At 44.0% G+C, this 20,926-nt stretch overlaps 1 protein-coding gene across 4 annotated transcripts in view; it reads right to left on the bottom strand.

Moving 5' to 3' along the window:
- LOC140396128 (UPF0606 protein KIAA1549) overlaps nt 1-20,926 on the bottom strand; it is a 347,260-nt gene that overhangs the window by 53,414 nt on the left and 272,920 nt on the right. For 3 of the 4 annotated variants that reach the window (XM_072484278.1, XM_072484281.1, XM_072484280.1), the window contains 3 exons: nt 20,270-20,454; nt 8,565-8,594; nt 1,029-1,225 (listed from right to left, as the gene is read on the bottom strand). In XM_072484278.1, the coding sequence (XP_072340379.1) occupies nt 1,029-1,225; nt 8,565-8,594; nt 20,270-20,454 (412 nt within the window). The remainder of the gene's footprint in view (nt 1-1,028; nt 1,226-8,564; nt 8,595-20,269; nt 20,455-20,926) is intronic. The other variant, XM_072484279.1, reaches the window with a different exon arrangement.

Genomic DNA, 20,926 nt, shown 5'->3' with positions numbered 1-20,926 from the left:
CCTATAGATTCTAACAGGACTAGACAGGGTGGATGCAAGAAGGAATGCTCCTGATGGTGAGGTGACCAGAACCAGGAGTCACAGTCTGAGGATACGGGACAGAGATGAGGAGAACCTCCTTCCTGCAGGGAATGATGAGCCTGCGGAGTTCGTTACCACAGGAATTGTTGAGATAAAAACATGTTTTCAAGAAGCAGTTAGATATAGCACTTGGGGTGAAGGGGATCCAAGGATATAGGGGAAAGAGGCATTAGACTGCTGAGTTGGATGATCAGCCATAACCACAATGAATGGCAGAGCAGGCACGAAAGGCTGAATGGCCTCCTCCTGCTCCTATTTTCTACGGTGTTGTCTGTCACTCCTGTACTTGCTGACCGACCTTAGCTCCCACTCAAGCCACATCTTTAAAATTGTCATTTTGAAATCTCTCCATTTTGACTTTGCTCCTCTCTAACTGTCTCATCCACTTCAGCCTCACAACCCTTTGAGATATCTGCACTCCTCTTGTGCATTGCAAATTGCTCTACCATTGATGACCATGCCTTCAATTGCCTAGATCCCAAGCTTGAAATTTACTCCCTTCAGCTCGCCATCTCACGCTCTTCCTTTAAAACGTTTCTTAAAACCTACCTCTTTGATTAAACAGGGTTTTAAACGTCATGCTGTAAAACTCTTACTTGCAGACAGAAATTCAATCCTAAAGCACGTCACAAATATAAAGCCAAGTTGGACAATCTCAATTTCCCCTCTGATGTCCTCTGAGCCTTCTTTCAGAATGACTAGCACATGCTTCTTTGATCTTTGCTTAGCACTCAGTCCTCACATGCGAAGGATCAAGTTTTACATTTTATCTAACTAATTGTTACACCACTGAACAGAGGCAAATCTGCTTGAAACACTTGCCATTTTTAATTTCGATTTATGTAATATTGAGAGAAATAAGCTAACAAAACTTCAATTCAGTTAATTTGATTTTAATGTAAAAAAAGACATTTTTCTGCTGCTTCGATGTTTTGATATCCACTGACCTGCTTCTCTGTCGAAGACCCTTGGAGAGTTTGGCTGTCTTTGGCTGAGGACTGGACACATCACCGTTCTCAGATGGTGTGGCATCTTTTGCTGGGGGAGGTGGAAGCCCTTCGTGGATAACCAGTATGTCGTCTTTACCATGCTGTCCAATATGCTGCTTGGCAAAGTCAAAACCTTTAACACTTGGCACTTGCAGCTGAGGAGACAAATGTGATGGTCTATTAAGGTGGGGGTTACCGATGTCATCAAACCATTAAAGGAAGCCTCTGCAATGAACTGCATTAACCAGTAAATGTTCTACAATGCCTTGTAGTACAAAAAGTATTTTCAATATTTTTTCTTTCTTTTAACTCGATTCCACCATCTACTTGGTGTTTCCTATTCTCATCACTACTCGCCAATTAACCTAGGCTTCTCTCTCCTTTTTTCAGCCTTGGTGGGGTCCTATGACTGGGTTTTTTTCTAAATGAAATATATATCGGGAAGGGTAATTTCATGTTCTTCTGCTTCAGTTGCTCATATCTTAGAAAGAAAATAACAGTGAGCACATGATCTCAGCTGTGATGGTTCTTTTGTCTTGCTCACATATCCATAGTTGCTTTAGCTGGATGTGTAATTTATATTCAGGCCTGGTTTATTTTAGTCGGGTGCTTAAGGTAACCAAAGGGATCTTTATCACGCAGTAGTCTGCCTGAAGGGGCAGTACACCTCCACCGATCATACTCTACAACATATAAAGGATGAGACCTATTTACAAACAAAAGGAATCAACGATCTACAGAAATCCGGGTCTATGAATCGGGTTTGGGATATGTGGATTAGCATCAGTCATTTTAATGCAGAGATGTAGACCTACGAGAAACAGGTTCTGCATCCAAGGGGTTCCTCTTCCTGCTATGTACTGCTAATGGGCATCACCCCTGCATGACCTGTCATGAGCAGACTGAAGTCAGCTCATCGTAGAAACAAATAAGTGAATTCACTGTTCAGTCAGTCCCCCAGTATGGTGAATACAGATAGGACAGACTCCGCAACTGAACCAAATATAATAGATGTCATTGTTGCTAACTTTTGGTTGGCTCTAAATTCGTAATTTGCTCTGTTTGTTTAACTTTTGCTCTAGAGTCGCCAGGTATCTTTGTGATACCGCCATGAGGTTCAAATTCAAGTAATGATCAATAACTCAACACACCAATTAGTAAGATTCAAATCAAAACACATTTATTATACACAGTAAATCACTACTCATGCATAAACTCTACTTTCTAGACTATTCCTATCACTAAAAGGCCCATATTAGCTTCGGAATTGGCCCACCAGGTCAGGGGAACAAATGGCCTTTCGTTCAGGTCCTGAGTCTGCAGGATTCAAAAGCTGGTATGGACTTGTAGCTAGGAGCGCCTATCTCGTAGCGAGCGTTGACTGGAGACTTACTTGGTTGATGTGGCCGCTTGGGCAGTTCACTCTCAGGGGTTGATTCGTGTTGTTGAGTGACCCTGCCAAGAAGGACGATTTGAACTTGGGGGCTTTACTTCATAGTCCCCAGGGGCTTCCCGCCATTTGGGGCGGACCCCGTACCTGGTTCCAAATGATTGGACTGCGTTCCGATCATTTAGATCGATTTCTCCAATACTGGTGTTGCTCCCTGATCGCTGGGCGGTCCCTAAATGTCCGTTGGCCTTCCTTTGTCTTCGCTGCTGCTGGCGCCATTGAGTCTGGCTTGGCTTTATTCACCTTGAGTGTTGCAATTGTGCCTTGGAATTGCTCATTACTATGCAGATGGCTGCTGGTTTCAGTGCTGTCTGTTTTTTTGCAAGTTTCGATACACATGATTTCTGCACTTGCTCAATTTTGCCTGTGTTGGTTGAATTTCCCTTCAGTCTTTGTGGTTCTCCATTTTAAGTCGGGAAGTGGCCAACCCAGGTGGCTACATCATCAGTTAAATAGTTTAACGAAGGGGGTCTTCTGGCACTGTGGGCATGGTCCCTGCTTTGAACCAGAAGATTCGAGTTCCAGTACCACTCCAAGAATGTGCAATCACAGCATGGCCAAACAGGCAGTAAGAGCAGAAAGGGTCCTGGTCAGCTATACTGCAGAAGGCAATGGTGAACCACTGCGGTCATGGATTACCATAGATCAAAAAAATGGAAGCCCGTGGTGGGCAATGCCCTCTTATCGCATGTACCAGAAGAGAGAGCGAGTGCGATTAATGAACCAGATTAGGACTCCTATCAAGATAAGCAAGGAGCCTGTTGCAGTTTTGTTTTGTGATCCAAATACAATTACTCAGATATAGTTCATGCACTATAATTTGGAGGGTGCTTCACACACTTTCCAATGATTCAATTAACTAATGGCACTGTGTGTTTCACCATGTATTTATTCCTAACCGTTTAAATCTGAATTCACTGGAGTAGACATCCCAGACCTGCTGGTTATCAGTGAAGTAAAAGCTGTATGCTGTGAGATGGTCGGGCTTAGGGCCCGATGCATCCCATGGAATCACAAGATGAACAAATATCAAAAAAAATCAGAAACACACATCCATGCTGTGTTATGTTGTGGATGCTGGTAAATTTGTGATTGGTTAAGTACCTGGGTGTTAAAAATTTGGGGTGGAAGGTAAAAGCAGGAATGGAAGGGCTTTTGCTTGAAAAAGTGAGATGTCCTGCTTTATGACTCTCTCCAACCGCCTGTCGTAAATTCCAGAGTGACTATTTGCAGTTTACTCCCTCAAGGTGGACTAAACCTTTGCACTGATAGGCCAATAACAAGTTCCTTGCGCCAAACACATCTGTCAAATGGCAGGCTTTGAACTTTTTAAAATTCATTCATGGGATGTGGGCATTGCTTGAGAGGCCTTCATTTATTGCCCATCCTGAATTGCCCTTGAGAAGGTGCTGTTGAGCTACCTTCAAGCGAGAGTGGTCCTTGCTAAACTCGTTCAGGAGAGGCCAGGGTTCCTGTGCAGCCAACCTCAACTGCTGGGGCCTCAGTACAAAATCCCCTTATACATTTGTGGAGAGACACAAATAATGCTGTGCATTACCAAGGAGCATTCCCTCTATAGACAAAATAACAGACAAATCACCTTAAATTAATCAAATGAGGAGGTTGTCGCTTGGCTTTGGTGATTTGTACTTGTTACAAACAATAAAAACAGATGGCCTCCCTTCCTCTCCACCCCAAAACCTTTCCCCCAGCCGTGATCAGTACAATTGCCAGCTGATAAGATTGTGGCATGCAGAATTTATTCTGAGTACACGTTATCCTTGTGCACTGAACATGACACCATCCTCAGGAGAAATTGGACAAGCAATCTGAGAAATGCAGAATGTTGCCGATAGAAAAATCAAAGTAGGGTCATAAAGAAAGAGTATGCTGGAATTCTGAAACTAAAACAAGAATTCCCTCCTATTTCGGGCTTTTCTTTCCTGCAAGAATAAATAAAAATACCACAAGTATGACGAACCCTGATATTGTCAAATACATGGCCACCCTGCCTCACAACACACTAATTAAATGAACACCACGGCATCCAACGATATGCTGGTGGCAGCATTATTTGTTCTACGTTTTCTCATCAAAGCCACATCTTTGGATTAATACAAAAGCAAAATACCGCAGATGCTGGAAATCTGAAATAAAAGTCATAGGGACTCAAAACGGTAACTCAGTTTGTCTCGGGCAGCACGGTGGCGCAGTGGGTTAGCCCTGCTGCCTCACGGTGCCGAGGTCCCAGGTTCAATCCCAGCTCTGGGTCACTGTGTGGAGTTTGCACATTCTCCCCGTGTTTGCGTGGGTTTCGCCCCCACAACCCAAAGGTGTGGAGGCTAGGTGGATGGGCCACGTTAAATTGCCCCTTAATTGGAAAAGAAATGAATTGGGTACTCTAAATTTATTTAAAAATAATAAAAATAAAAAAACTCTGTTTCTCTCTCCACAGATGCTGCCAGACGTACTGAGTCCTTCCAGCATTTTCTGTTTTTATTTCTCATCTTTGGATTTCATTGCAAGCTGCTCTTACGTTCACTGGAAACACCAAAATTCAAGGAACACTTAACCTGGCAAATCTCCTTAACACATCAGGCATGTTTTGGTTCATGCCTCACTTGTGAAACAACTTTCACCTGTCCTTCCCCCTCTTTCTAGTCAGTCATCTTCCAGTGATGGCAACGCACTTTTACTGCATCTTGATCAGGTCCGCTATAATGATCCTCTGCAGGCATTCTGAGCTACCTGCAGCGTCAGCTTTAATATTACATATTTTCCACGTTAAAATCATGTCTGTCGCTTTAAAGCACAGTGGCTCTTTAATTCTGCTGTTGCACTGGATATTCTACCCCCACAATTTAACATTGCCCATCCATGGTCAATCAGGATCCCATGTTCTTAAAAATTAAGTTAGATGAATACAACTCCCAAATTCACAAGGGGTCTTGGAATTAAGGGGATAATACTGGAATGTTTTAGCTGAAGGCTCTGTCACTCGTGGAACAGAGAAAGAGGGATGCATTGGAAGGCAGATTTAAGGAGTAGATATCTTGAAGAGATCTGTAAACAAATAAATCCGGTCTCCACCCAAAATCATTAACATCTCTTTCCTTTTTCAGATCCTGAAGGACTTGGGTGTGTGTTGGAAACAGTCCTAGTGTCTTTTCCTGAATTCCAGCTTATGCTTTTCTTTTTGATCCCAGTTTGGTTTATTTTTCTATTCTGGAACATTCTACATTTTTCAGACTGTTTGTCCAATTACTCCTGTGCACAAGGAGAGAACACACCCTGCATGTCACTATCCCCTCAGCCCAAGTTATTAAAGACACAGTAGGGATCTGAACACAGACGATATTCAGATTATACCAAACCGCTGAGCAAGTGTGCAGCAAAAATCGTTTTCACACTGACTCATTTCAGCATTTCAGGTCCACTTTTTAAATGAAAGGCTTACACGCTGAATGTATGGATTAAAAAAGGCACCATTTTCCATCAATGTTGGATAATTTGGGTCACTGGGTGTTTAAAATGTTCATGCTTGGTGAAACAAAGAACAAAGAAAAGTACAGCACAGGAACAGGCCTTGGGCCTCCAAGCCTGCACCGACCATGCTGCCCGTCGAACCTAAAATCTTCTAACACTTCCGGGGTTCGTATCCCATCCTATTCATCTATTTGTCAAGACGTCCCTTAAACGTCTTAAACCTATGTCACTGAGTAATTGACTATCCACTCTGTCCTCATAATTTTGTAGACTTCTATCAGGTCGCTCCTCAACCTCCGTTGAGAACAAACCGAGTTTATCCAACCTCCCTTCATTGCTAATGCCCTCCATCAATTGCTTGCCGGGGTATAGTTTCACAAGTCCTCTATTACCTAGTACAAATAGACATTTTGTGGCACAAGCCTAGGCAGTAGGTTTCACCAAACTACTCAACTCTGGAAACCAATATTTCTCAGTCTGATTCAGGTCTTAGCTGATGTCCACACTAAAGCCAAATGTCACATCCTAGCCAGCTCTGCAGGAGTGTGATGGAATACTCTCCTCTTGCCTGGATGAACGTAGCTCCAACAAATCTCAAGAGGATTGACACCACCATGCAGGGGTGGTGTTTTTAAAAAATTGTTTTGTGTTTTTGTTTATGTATAAAATTTGAAAGATGTGAATAAAAATACTTTTTTTTAAAAAAACGTTGAATTTAAACTTTGGAAAATCTTCTGCCAAGCAACACATTTCTTTGACAAACTGGCATGAACAAATTGGGCTGAACAGTACACAGGGGAGCACTTGCAGTTAATTTTAAGTACTTCAACGCTCATCTGACGAGTTCAATATGTGCAGAGACATCTATTTTGTTAGATAACCCATATAAATGAGGTGGTAAATTAAATCTATATTAATGTTGAAAGAAAATAGTCCTTTATTGCTACAGATATTGCTATGAGCCACTGATCTCTGTATAAACACAAAGAATTAGATTTTGGTTCTATCAGTTCAATTATTTACTTATCCTGTACCATTTGTTTGCATTCAAAAAAAATAAGACATCAGCTATTTCCTGAAGAAACACGTAGTTTAGTAAATCAAGTCAGCACTGTTGTGTTTTTGACAGTCAAGGTCCTGACTATGCCCGATAGATGTCAAGTTTACTGGTCTGGATATTTTCCTATCGATTGGATACCGCCGATTGGACAAAATTGCTGGTGATAACAAACGATTAGGCACGTTACAGCCTTCTGGGCTTAACATGGAGTTCAACAATTTCAGACTGTGAACTCTGTCCTCCACCTTCACCCCATTTTTATTTCTATCAATTTATTTTAATTATTTCCATTAATCTGTTTTTCCCTCACCATTGTTTCCCCACTCCCCCATACCACTTTAGCCAACTGTTCCTAGTTGCCATTTAACACACTGCTCAACTTTATTCTGCCATTCACATTTTAATCTCTTTCTGTGCCCCTATCAGCACCCTTCTTAGCCTTAATCACCCCCATTTAGTCCTTTTGTCTTCTGGCCTCAACATCTTTGTCTATTTCCTCCTATCCAGTCCAGTGCTCCACCCACCCCACTACAGTATAAATCTGACACTGGGCGGAATTCTTCCCCCCCATGGCGGGTGGGAGAATCGCCGGGGCGCCACGCGAGCCCCCCCCCAGCACACGATTCTCTCCCCCCCCCCCCCCCCGCCAAACCGGCAAGGCGAGAATCACGCTGGCCGCTCGGAGAATTGCCGCTCGCTGTTTGTAACGGGCAAGCGGCGATTCCCCGGCCCGTATGGGCCGAGCGGCCTGCCCAATACGACGGATTCCCACCGGCGCAGTCCACACCTGGTCGCTGCCGGCGGGAACAGGGCGGGAACGCTGTGGGGGCGGCCTGTGGGGGGGGGGGGGGCACTCAAAAGGGGTCTGGCCCGCGATCGGCGGGCCGGCCTCTCTGAAGGAGGACCTCCTTTCCTCCGCTGACCCGCAAGATCCATCCGACATCTTCTTGCGGGGCGGCCGCGGGGAGGATGGCAACCGTGCATGCGCGGGTTGGCGCCGGTCAACCTGCGCATGTGCGGATGACGTCATTTACGCGGCGGCAAGGCCCGGTGCGCGTAAATGACGCGGCGTCGCTCCTAGCCCCCCGGGGGCAGGAGAATAGGGGGCTGGGAACGGCCTCCGACGCCGGAGTGAAACACTCTGGTTTTCACTCTGGCGTCGGCACTTAGTCTCCCGATGGGAGAATTGCGCCCCCTATTTCCAGTTTTCTCCAGCTTTGACAAAGAATCATCCAGACTCGAAACGTTAGCTCCCTTTTCTACCCACAGATGCTGTCAGATCTGCTGAGATTGTCCAGTATTTTCTGTTTTTTGGAACATAATTTCACTGCCAGCTTCAAATATCCTAGACTTTATTAACCATTGCCAAATCTCAAGTTTTACCTTTGCTATTCATTGAGTTTAGTATGAGTCCAGTCTTTCGTGCTCAGACCAGTTACAGATTAGCCTTGCACCAATTCTGCAACAAACGTCAGACAGAATTTCAGTATTTGCTTACCAGATATTCTTCTGGGTATCCTGGATCCCCCTGCAACAAATTTTACATTTTAAAAGATGTTCTAATTGCTACCTTTTCATACAACTGTGGCTCCCACACAGCCCTGAGGGAGTTCTGCAATGATGGAGGTGTCACTTTTTGGATTGGATATCATGACAACAACCTGTCTTTCCCTTCTCATGGATCGCTGTATGCGAACAAAAGCAGGTGAGTTGACCCTCGTGTCTGAGCCAATACATTAACATTGCTGCAATTACGAGCACAGTCCTGGTTACGGCCCCACCATTTATTGGCAAACTCCTGGAATACCATTACAACTTTTCTTCAAATTCGTTCTTGGGATATGAGCATGGTCAATATTTATTTCCTATGCTTAATTTCCCTCGAGAAGTTGATGGTAAGCCACTGCCTTGAACTGCTGCAGTCCATGCGATATTGGTACCTCACAGTGCTGCTAGGGAGGGAGTTGCAGGATTTTTTACATTTATTTTTTTCACGGGATATGGGTGTCACTACCTAGGCCAGCATATGTTGCCTATCTCCATATGTCCTTGAGATAGTGGAGCAGGCCCGGAGGGCTAAATGTACTCCTGTTCCTAAGTAGCTGCTATACCAGCAAAGCAAGGATGTCACATTTAAGGGTGTATGTATAATGGGATTGGGTAAAGCTGAAAGGCAGTCCAATCTTTAACAACCTCAATCTTTGAAGCCAAAACCATCACCAGAATCAGTACCTGGAACGTCCAAACACTTACCAGCTGCCATGTGAAACGCGAAACTATTGACTTGAGATCTTGGCTATTAGTAATATGTGGTAGACAGGCAGAGGTGGAATTAGCAATGAGGGCATGACAATCCTGTACTCTGGGTAAGGAGAATACGATGCCCATGGAGTTGGCCTCATACTCAACAAATGTACAGTTCAAGCTTTAGTGAATGGAAGCCAGTAAACCATCAGATCCTCATTGCCAGATCCAAACAGGCATGTCAGTGTCACTATTGCACAAAGTTGAATTCTGTCAATTGTGGGATATGCTGGATGAAGTACCCAGCTATGATATCAAGCAACTGATCAGTGATTCAATGCCAACTTTAATAATTGATGGCAAACGGTGAAGACTGAACAATCCGATCCTAGCCATAGATCAGTAAGTATGCTCAACGGAAATGTTGAGTGTCTGCTGGACTACTGCAATAACAATAGCTTCTTCAAACTCAAAAACATCCAGAAAAAGACATGGAGGTCTCCAGAAAGTAACACCTTGAAGCAGACTGACTATCAGCAACACATCAGCAACAGATGGAGAAGAATGGATATCACCAGATTGAAAAAGGTGGGACAAGCCAAAGAAGACCTAGTGAAATACATTTAAAGAGGACCTTCAACACCACCTTGGCTGGAGCACAAGATACTGCGATGGAAAATAGCCAGTGGTGGAATCTTGCTGCCCATTGTCCCACAGAAGACGAGGGGAACAAAGATCAAGACATCAATTATTACATTATATGCATAAATAATATGCAAATAAGCTAACACATACAGGTATCCAAAGACAAAACTCTGCTGACCCTGCAGGTCTCAGTGTGAAAGTTGTCATCTGCAATAGAACCAAATGCAGAAATAAAAGTTCCATTCTACAGGAAGGAAGTCATGACCTTGGACAGGTCATGCTATCAAGGATAAGGGACTTCAATTATGTGGAGCGAGTAGAGACTTTGGATTGTTATCCTTATAATAGAGAAGGATAAGGAAAAATTTGACAGGTCTTCAAAACTATGAACGGTCCTGTTCCAGCATATAAGGAGAAACTGGCAAGAGAATCGGCAACCAGGGTACACACATTTTAAAAAACTGTTAATGAGCCGGAGGGGGTGGGGGGGGGGTGGGGGGGGGAAAGAGAGAGAGAGAGAGAGAGAAAAAGAGAGAGAGAGAGAGAGAGAGGCCGACGTTTTAGCCTTTGCTTCCCTGGTGGCCCGGAGACGGATTTTACTGGGATGGAGGGACTTGGAGCCCCCGAAGTCGGGGTTTGGGTTAGCGACATGGCAGTGTTTCTCAGGCTTGAGAAAATCAAATTCGCCTTGAGGCGTTTGTTAAAAGGGTTCGCTCGGAGGTGGCAGCCATTCATCGACTTCTTCGAGAAGCGGGGGGAAGGGAGGGGGATGGCCCTGGAAATGACGTATAAGGGTAAGAAAACCAATGGCGGGAGAGTCGGCGGGGTGTTTTTATAAGCCAGGTTGGTTGGGGGGGGGAGAAAGATGTTATTTTGTTGTAGGTTCTGTCTCTGTTGATGTTGAAAAGTGTTAAAATTATAAATGCCTAATAAAATACATTCTATAAAAAACAAAAAAAAAAAACAAAAAAAAACTGGTAACGAACTAGGGAAGAGGGCACAGTGGTTAGCTTAACAGCACCAAGGACCCAGGTCACTGTCCGTGAGGAGTTTGCACATTCTCCGTGTCTGCGTGGGTCTCACTGGCACAACTCAAAGATGCTCAGTGTTGGTCGATTGGTCATGCTAAATTGAGCCGTAATTGGAAAAAAAAGGGATTTAAAAAAAAGAACCAGGGAAGAAATTAGATTTTAAAAACAGTATGGAAGCAGATTCTACTGAAACGCTCAAAAGGGAATTGGATATATTACCTGTATCAACAATGAAATCTTCTGAAGACTATGGGGCAAGTGCAGGGAGTGGAACTAATTGAATAGTCCCTTTCAAAAAGCCAAACAGCCTTACTCAGTGCTGCAAGATTCTACAGAAACTTGTAGAAGTCTTGAATGGCAGTCCCCAAGCTGAAACTTTGCCTTACGGGGCATATATTGCACAATTTAACAAAATGAAAAACAGTAATTAGGAACTGTTGACACTGGACCAGAGATAAAATTGCTGTGCACAATGGGCTTTCTATCCTGGTGGGTTGTACATTTTAGTTTTGCCTCATGGTGAAAATTCAATCCTTCATATCAATAGAAGGGAGTTAATATAACTTAGCATGTCTTAAAACTTTTCAACGGGCCTGTTACTAGTGAGAAATACATGTAGAGGTGCGACAAGTAAAGGGGCCAAATATCATCAAGATGGCCAGCAGGCGGTCACTCATCCTGTGTTTGTTCAACCACTGAGATTAGAAAAGGAGACATGAGGTGAGATATTCTGGATCTTGACTGTCTGGCGTTGTGTTATTTTCTGTTCTGTAACATGGCAGACTGGGGATGGGAGAAGCTCCATCTTGGAGCGACTATAAAACAGTATCAATAATTTGGTAAATAGGATCAAACACCTAAACAATGAAGATAGAGTAAGGACACAAGGGGTTTTTACATTATTGGGAAGAGAACTTTAAGAGATTACCTTAATGAAGCATTTAAGATACTCAATGAAATTAAAAGATCAAAGAATTATGTTCAATATTAACAGGGGCTCTCAGAGAAAGGGCCAAAGATTTGAACGCAAGATTAATTACTTAACTGCTGGGTTAACATGAATTTAAGAAACAAATTCTCCATGAAGAGCATGGCGAACATGAAGTAACTGGCCAAGGGAGGTTGTGGAAATTAAGTATGTTATAAATGTTAAAAGAGATATGGATAAATGTTTTGTCAACTATTTCTAGTAAAAGGTATCCAATACAAAATGGGGCAAGAAATGTGAGACCTTTGGACCAAAATCTTTGCCTGATAGAGATGGCCGAAGGAATTGGGATAAATGAGGGGAAAAAACGTGAACTTAATTATGCCTAGTGATACACCATGGGAAAACTCTTCCAAACTAGTTTCATTTCTTCAGGTGTTAGAGTAGAGTTCCCCTGAAATTGAAACTGCCCAAATAGTGCTTCCATCTGCCTTCCAAGAGCATTACTAGCAGTGAGGGAATGTTGTGCGCAAGTCTGCAAAACCCGTTGAATAGGAAGGATGGGCCTTCTGGATTTTCCTCTGTATGATACTGGAGAAATGAGTGAACATAACCAATTTAATTTCTCTGATGTGCGATTTTGAAGTTCACAGTGGCAGTACAGAAATCTGAAAGCTTTTCATATTAATATAAATGTGTGTGATGTAGCCTCCGCTTATACGTTGCTTTTGACAGGCTTGGATTAGTTCAAATAAAAGCTGCCATTGATTGTAGGATAATATATTCTTATTTATTCATATTATATTTTGAGCATTTTTAGAGAACTCATTATAAATGTGTCTCTTACTAACTGTACTATGACCTCATTCAGTTCATACTTGATTACTTACTTTCCATTCTTGACAGGTTTGTGAAAAATAATATTTATCTTTCCTGACATGACGGAACAGATCGCTGGTCCAATGTCAGTGCTGGCGCAGCATTTGGACACACTGGCACTGTATTCCTCAGTATTGAAGAACCATGGCAACAAACATAATTGATCTATTATATTTCAGGAAGCTTCTCACAAAAGGCAAGGTGCATTCAGCGTAGACCTGTCGATGATACCATCCATGACTTCTGGTGACGTCATGCAAGGGCAAGGTGAACGAAAAGTGGTTCCCGGCACGGTCTTTATTATTGATCCCTTTTTTCCAGGGGTTTTGGTGTCCAAGCCAGGGTTGTTGAGTGGATGGACTCTTTCCCGACGGTGGTATGTTGAAATCATCAACGAAGAAGCTCAATACTAAGAACGCTCAGGAGAGTAGCTAGCTGAAGGAAAATGGAGGGGAGATGACTGCCGCGCACATCGCACTAGACATGTTGGCTGTGGTAATGCCAGGAGCTGGAGATATTCGGCAAACAGATGGACAGGCAGTTTGAGCGGCAGGGCCTTGAGATTAAGGAATCCTTTAAAGCCACAGTCGATGAGGCTTTGGGTCCGATCTGCGAACAGCTGGTGAGAACCACGAACGTGGTGCGAGCACAAGGTGAGACGTTAAAGGGGATGGAGGAGGCCTTGTTGGGGCACGAGAACAGGTTCGCCAAACTAGAAGCGGAGTTGCTGCTGGTTGCAGAGAGCAATAAAGGCCTGAGTTTAAGGTGGAGGACCTTGAGAATAGGTCACGGTGGCTAAACCAGATTGGTGGGGCTGCCAGAGGGAGTGGAGGCTCGAAGCCGACTCAATATTTTGCCAAAATGCTTTCTCGACTGGTGGAGGGGATGAAGTGTTTGTCCCTCTGGGTTTGGATAGAGCTCATCGGGTGCTCAAGCAAAAGCCAAGGCCAAATGAGCTACTGCGGGTGATGATAATCCGCTTCACAGTTATCGAAGGAAGGAAGATTCGGAAAATCGACTGGGACAGGAACATTGTGCGGATATACCAAAACATTGGAACAGGGCTGGCGAAGAGGCTTGCGACCTTCAACAAGGCGAAGGCAATGTTTTATAATAAGGGTGCGCGATTTGATGTGGTGTACCCAGCACAACTGCGAGTCACAATGGACTCAAATGACCACTTCTTTGACATGCTGGAGCAGGCAGAGGATTTCATCAGGGAGAAGAAGTTGTGACCGTTGTGGAGATGACTATTTGGGACTCTGGGTATGGGGGGGGGTGGGTCATTTGTACCAATGCGGCTGTGTGTGTTCTGTTGTGTTGTTTTTACTCTTTTGGAGTGGGGTGGGGGAAGCGGTAATAATAAAAAAGAGGATTGTTATGTTTAATTTGGAGGGGAGCGAGGATTGTTGCTTTTGTGGGGGAATGGGCACGGTGTTGGGAGAAGGGACGTGTTGGCTGTTGTTTGTGGGAAATTTGGAGAAGGACCCTGGATGTGGTGGGGGGGGGGGGGGGGAAGATGTGGCGTCAAGCAGTCTGTGGTGGGAAGGAGATAATGGGGCAGGGAGGGGTGAACTAACAGTGACCAGGGGCTTTACTTTGTCTCACCCTAGGCTCGGAATATTAGACTAGGTTGCAGATGGCTGACTTGAGGAGGGGGGGTTGAGAGAAGCCTGGCAAGTTTGAACATCTGGAATGTGCCGGGCTTTCCGGGGGGGTGTGGGGGCGGGGTGAAGAGGGCAAAGGTTTTTTTCCCATTTAAAGGGTTTGGGGGATAATGTGGTAACCCTGCAAGAAGCTCATTTGCAGCTGTGGGACCAGAACAGGTTGTGGAAGGCCTAGGTGAGCCAGGTTTGACAGTAGGGCATGGGGGTCAGCAATTCTGGTTAGCAGGAGGGTTTGTTTTCAGGTGAAGATGGCAGAGGCTGATTGAGGGGGGGGGGGGGGGGGTTGTGTAACTGTTACAGGTATGCTGGAGGGTAGGGCCATGGTGCTGGTGAACAGGTATGTCCCAAATTGGGACAATATCACATTTATGAGGCTGATATTCCGGAATTAGAAACACGCCACCTGATTTTAGGAGGGGCTTTTAATTGCGCTTTGGATCCAAAGTTGGTGATGGTGTCTTTGCCGTTTGCTCCATAAAATATTCTTCGAACCCGGTGGTAGTCTCTACGTTAAAAATATGGCGGCAACACCATAAGCAATTTAAGTTAAGAGCGGTGTAAAGGTGGGACCCCAGCTGTAGGAACCATTTGTTTGAGCCGGTAATATTGGACGCTACCAGGGCGACAGTGTGGTGCAGTGGTTAGCACTGATGCTTCATGTGGAGAGGGCCTGGGTTCGATCCCAGGTCATGTCCATGTGGAGTTCGCACATGCTCCCGTGGGTCTCACCCCCACAATCCAAAGATGTGCAGGTGAGGTGGATTGATCATGCTAAATTGCCCCTGAATTGGGAAAAAAAATTGGGTACTCTAAATTAAAAAACATTGGACGCTACATTTTGGGGATGGAAAGGCAAAGGGCTGGAGAGGGTGAGGGATTTGTTTCTGAAGTGCTGGTTCATCAGTTGGGAAGAGTTGAAGGAGAAAGCAGAGCTTCAGGGGGGGATCGGATGCGTTCAGGTATTTTAAGTGCGGGACTTTGTTCAGCGGGAATTTCTGACATTCCTGGAGGCACCACAATATACCTTGCTGGAAAGGATACTCTTTTGTGCAGGATTGGAGGAAGACAACTCGTCCGGGATATATAAGCAGATCATGGGGGAAGAGCAGGTTTCTGTGGAAGACGTGAAGGCCAGGTGGAAGGAAGAGCTGGGACCCATTTTGGAGGAAGTGTTGTGAGGCCCTTCGTAGGGTGAATGCGACGTTACCCTGCACAAGGCTGTCTGATTCAGCTAAAGGTGATATTTACACCTCACCAAGGCCTGGATGAGTTGATTTTTTGAAGAGGTTGAGGATAAGTGTGAGTGGTGCTCTGAGAGAGCCTCTCACCATATGCATATGTTCTGGTCCTGCCCTAAGCTGTTGAGCTTTTGGGGCCTTTTGTTTACCACCTTAACGACTATCCTGAATGTGAATCTAGAGCTGTATTTGGGATGTCGGACCAGCCGGAGCGGAGGACGTGGGTGGGGGGCGGATGCTCTGGCATTCTCCTCGTTGCTGAGAGGAGACTTCTCCTTGTTGAGTTGGAGGCAGGCAACAGGGTGATTTGATGGAGTTGTTGTATCTTGAGATGGTCTGTGGTAAAGGGGTCGATCGATGGGTTCTACTGTAGGTGCGGCTATTCATATTGCACTTTAAGGAGCTGGTCACTGTTAGCTGGGGGGGTGGGGGGATTGTTCCGGGTTTTGGGGGGTTCGAGGGGTGGCATCTTCTTTTTTCTTTTTACGCTACTATTGTTATTACCGAAGTTGTGATTAGTATAAAATGATTTAAAAAAAATTTTTTTTTTTTTTTTTTAAATGATACTATTAACAACTTTCTGAGGTCCAACCAGAATCTTTTAAAATGCTAAGGGCCAACAACCTGTTCTCAGGCAACACGTGGCCTGCAGGAGCTGAAATATTTACAGTCAACATCAAAGCTCAGTGCATCAGGACAGATTCCCAGAAATACAGGTACATTCTGTGCCATCCTCTATAGCTACAAGCGATTCAACAGCTATCCTTCATTTCTTAGCAGATGACTCCCACTGGCAAGTTTACACAATAGCCATCTGCCTCTCTCTCTTCCTCTCCACTTCTTGCAAACAATGTCCATGCTCGCAGTGGATGGAAGTTTTCACCAAGTGATCAAAGTGGTTGCTTTACAGTATCAAACACTGCGTACAAAATTGTCCCATTGCTCTACTGTAATTATGGGGTGTGTGTTTGAAGCATGTAGCCATGGGCATAATTTCCTCCAAATCTTATCTTGCACTCTGTTATTCCAACCCATTTCAAAACTATGTCGCAAATCCTCTACTTTAAAAGGGATTTGTTAGATCGTGTGAAGGAAACTGAACTAAAAATTTTACAACTAAAACATCTGTGCTGAATATAATTGCTATATGAAGATTCTCACAATTGAGAGTTCAGAAAAGGAGTTGCCCTTGGCTTAATTGCTTGAAATATTATGCATTGAATCATATGGAATGGCCACAGGTTCCATTCTTGGTTAGGATCGGTCAGCAGGTTGCAGTTTAATGAATTCAGCACTCAGAGTTGATAGTACAATATCAGTGAAGTGTTCCTGACCTCCTTCCAGTGCCCTAATGGAGGGTATGTATGTGGATAGCAGGTGAAAAGAGGACCAGAAATGGGTTAATATTCCCCGCAACAGTCAATGCTCACGTGAAAAATGGCCATTTGGACAGCACCTTCAGTGGAACAGCTATGCAGAAACTGTGACAGATAATACAATTTCCAGAAATATGAAACAGTCATAACTATGACAACTTGCCAGTTTATCAGACTCAGACTGATATTCCTGAGATCACATACTAGTAAGAATAGCCTCACCAATCAGAAGGACATGATGAGTGCACCACCCACCCAGACACAGGAGGGAGGATATTTGGTTTTCAGAATGTAGAATCATAGAATCCCAAAAGTGCAGAAGGACGCCATTCAGCCCATTGAGTCTGCACCCACCTTCCAAAAGAGCACCCCACCTAGGCCCACACCTCCACTCTATCCCCATAACCCAGCAACCCCACCTAACTTTTGGACACAAAGGGGAAATTTAGCACGGCCAATCCACCTAACTTGCACATTTTTGGACTGCGGGAGGAAACCGGAGCACCCGGAGGAAACCCATGCCGACACAGGAAGAATGTGCAAGCTCCACAGTCACCCAAGGTTGGAATTGAACCCAGGTCCCTGGCGCTGTGAGGCGGCAGTGCTAACCACTGTGCCACCCAAAATGTAATCACTACAATCATCCAGTATAATGGGAACTTTGGATGTCAACTATTCAGTTAAATTGAATGATGGCTCCAAGATGGTGAATCGTGGAAATGGAGCCAATTCACAGCAATCCAATGCCTGGGCAGGTTTATTGACTGGGTACTTTGAAGGGTAGGCCGACTCATTACTGAGAGAATGGGTTATTCTGACTTAACTTCCAGACTAGACTATAGACCAAGTGCTGAAAAATGGGATTAGGATAGGTGCTTGATAGCCGGCACAGACATGATGCGCCAAAAGGCTGTAAATCTCCAAGGCTCTTTGATTAAATTGTATATATCCTAATGATCCAATTGGTGGGTCATAGTTGAAGCAGCAGCAGAAAGCTTACCGATGCTGGGCATAGTTTTAGCTGGTTAGAATTCTGGTAACACCCCTGTGTACCCTCAAGGTTCCCAAGTCTGATCTCTTGCCAATTTATATGTAAGCTCTCTAGATTTAGAATAGAATGTACTCACTATGGTAAGAACGTGTGCACTCAATATCAGATAAATGGAAAACCAATTATGGGAATTTCTCTGTCGTCTTTATTCAGAGACCAGTATATGTTGTGATGGATTCTGTGCTCGTCAGACAACCAATCAACCAAATAAAATAATCCTAAACTGCAACACTCCTATCCATTATTCCCACTCTAATAGCTCAAATTTGTAAAATTTCAGCCCAATACCTTCTTATAAGCAGGTGGAATTCTTCTCCATTAAACCCCTCTGACTGCCTCATTGTACAATTTAATTGGAAATGTGAGCTCTCCAGCTCTTTCGCAGAAGGTCATTTTTATTATTGATCACTGAAGAGTTGACAGGTAACAGGATACACTGCCACTGTAATAAACGGATGCATTCTCCTTTTGAGCATTTAAGCTCTGTATGTGATAGTTGAGGCAAATGGTATTTACCAATGCTCAAGAAACACCATTTGGAAACTGATCAGTCAGCTGGGCTATATAAGAAACACGACACTTTACATCAGTGTTAACTTTTATTTCCTACTGTTTTTATCATTTTTTAAACTTTCTTTCTTTTCCATTGAAAATATTTGTCACCAGAATAACATGGGAAAGCTGTGTATGAAATAATTAATTTCAGCTTAATCCTCTGAGGGTCCTGGCAGTCACTGCATCACTTGATAAGACACATTTTTTGCGGTTGTTTCTCACTTCTGAGCAGGAGATAAGGAAGCTCACTGCTCAGCAGCCCCCCTACGTTTGCCTCCATTTCTGCCCATTATGATCATGAACAAACAAAGAACAAAGAGAAATACAGCACAGGAACAGCCCCTTCGGCCCTCCAAGCCTGCGCCGACCATGCTGCCCGTCTAAACTAAAATCTTCTACACTTCCGGGGTCCGTATCACTCTATTCCCATCCTATTCATGTTTTTGTCAAGATACCCCTTAAACGTCACTATCGTCCCTGCTTCCACCACCTCCTCTGGCAGCGAGTTCTAGGCACCCACTACCCTCTGTGTAAAAAGACTTGCCTCATACATCTCCTCTAAACCTTGCCCCTCGCACTTAAATCTATGCCCCCTAGTGACTGACCCCTCTACCCTGGGAAAAAGTCTCTGACTATCCACTCTGTCTATGCCCCTCATAATTTTGTAGACCTCTATCAGGTCACCCCTCAACCTCCTTCGTTCCAGTGAGAACAAACCAAGTTTATTCAACCTCTCCTCATAGCTAATGTCCTCCATACCAGGCAACATCCTGGTAAATCTCTTTTGCACCCTCTCTAAAGCCTCCACATCCTTCTGGTAGTGTGGCGACCAGAATTGAACACTATACTCCAAGTGTGGCCTAACTAAGGTTCTATCCAGCTGCAACATGACTTGCCAATTCTTATACTCAATGCCCCGGCCAATGAAGGCAAGCATGCCGTATGCCTTCTTGACTACCTTCTCCACCTGTGTTGCCCCTTTCAGTGACCTGTGGACCTGTACTCCTAGATCGCTTTGGCTTTCAATACTCTTGAGGGTTCTACCATTCACTGTATATTCCCTACCTGCATTAGACCTTCCAAAATGCATTACCTCACATTTGTCCGGATTAAACTCCATCTGCCATCTCTCCGCCCAAGTCTCCAAACGATCTAAATCATTACTAAACTTACTAATCAGACCAGTTACATTTTCCTCCAAATCGTTTATATGCTTTTCTTAATTTTACTGAAAGCGGTTTTGTTGCCAGTTTAGATGAGCCAAGATGAGAAAATAGCCACCTTCCAAAATTCTTTCTTTTGTTCTAGTTTCAAGTCCATTGCTCTACTTTCCCACTGTTCAAACTACCACACTAACTCCTATTCAACTTCATTACTCATCTGGAACTCAACTGGAACTGTAGAATTCCTTATTTCTTTCAATCTTTCTTTACCCTCATAAAACTAAAATATTAGTAATCTGATCACTGTCGCCGTACTTATCAACCTTCTCAAACTCATTTAAACTTGCTGGTGACCTTCACTATGGGCCTTGGCTTTTGAGATTCTCAATTAAAAACGCTCAACAACTTCAATCCAAAGTTTCTTACTTTTTGCCGTTGCTGAATATTGCTCATGGTGTCTGGTTGAAACTCCAGCTTGTCTGTTCGACAGAACTTCCAGTACAGGATTGTGATGATGACGACCACCACAAATACTGGCACGATCACTGCCACAATGATCCACAGGTTCTTATTTTCATCTGTCGGGGAAGAGGTGGCAATGATCTCCACCGCTACAAAAGAAAAGTCGCAAACAAATCATGTACTAGTGTATTTTTAATTAAGTCCAGGGACATCAGCATCGTTGGCAAAGCCAGAAAATACAGCTTTGAGCTTCAAGGCATTTCCTCCATTTCACAAGTATCCATCTCTGCAAGTATGTGAATTATGTAATAAAGCTCATACAGATAAAAATTGTAACATGTTTAGCCTCGCCTAGTGAAAGCACTGTCACAAAGGAACAGCTGGATTCTGTGGGGTGTTTATCGGATGGATGAATTAAAGTGGCCTCCTTCCCAATTTTTGACATGCGCAACTGATAGAAAAGGTGAAAAGGTTTAGGTCTCCAACAGATTTGCATAGATGGCACTGGGGAGTGCTGCTTCTAAAATAGTCACAGCATACAAGTTAAAAACTGAAAAGACTGATTACACCCCCTCCCTCAAACAAATACATGTATTCTATTGACCCGACCTCCTCTTAATA

The sequence above is a fragment of the Scyliorhinus torazame genome, chromosome 19 (assembly GCF_047496885.1).
Source record: "Scyliorhinus torazame isolate Kashiwa2021f chromosome 19, sScyTor2.1, whole genome shotgun sequence".
In the NCBI taxonomy this organism is placed as follows: Eukaryota; Metazoa; Chordata; class Chondrichthyes; order Carcharhiniformes; family Scyliorhinidae; genus Scyliorhinus; species Scyliorhinus torazame.
The sequence above is the reverse complement of the archived record's forward strand: the minus strand, read 5'-3'. Positions and strand labels throughout refer to the sequence as shown.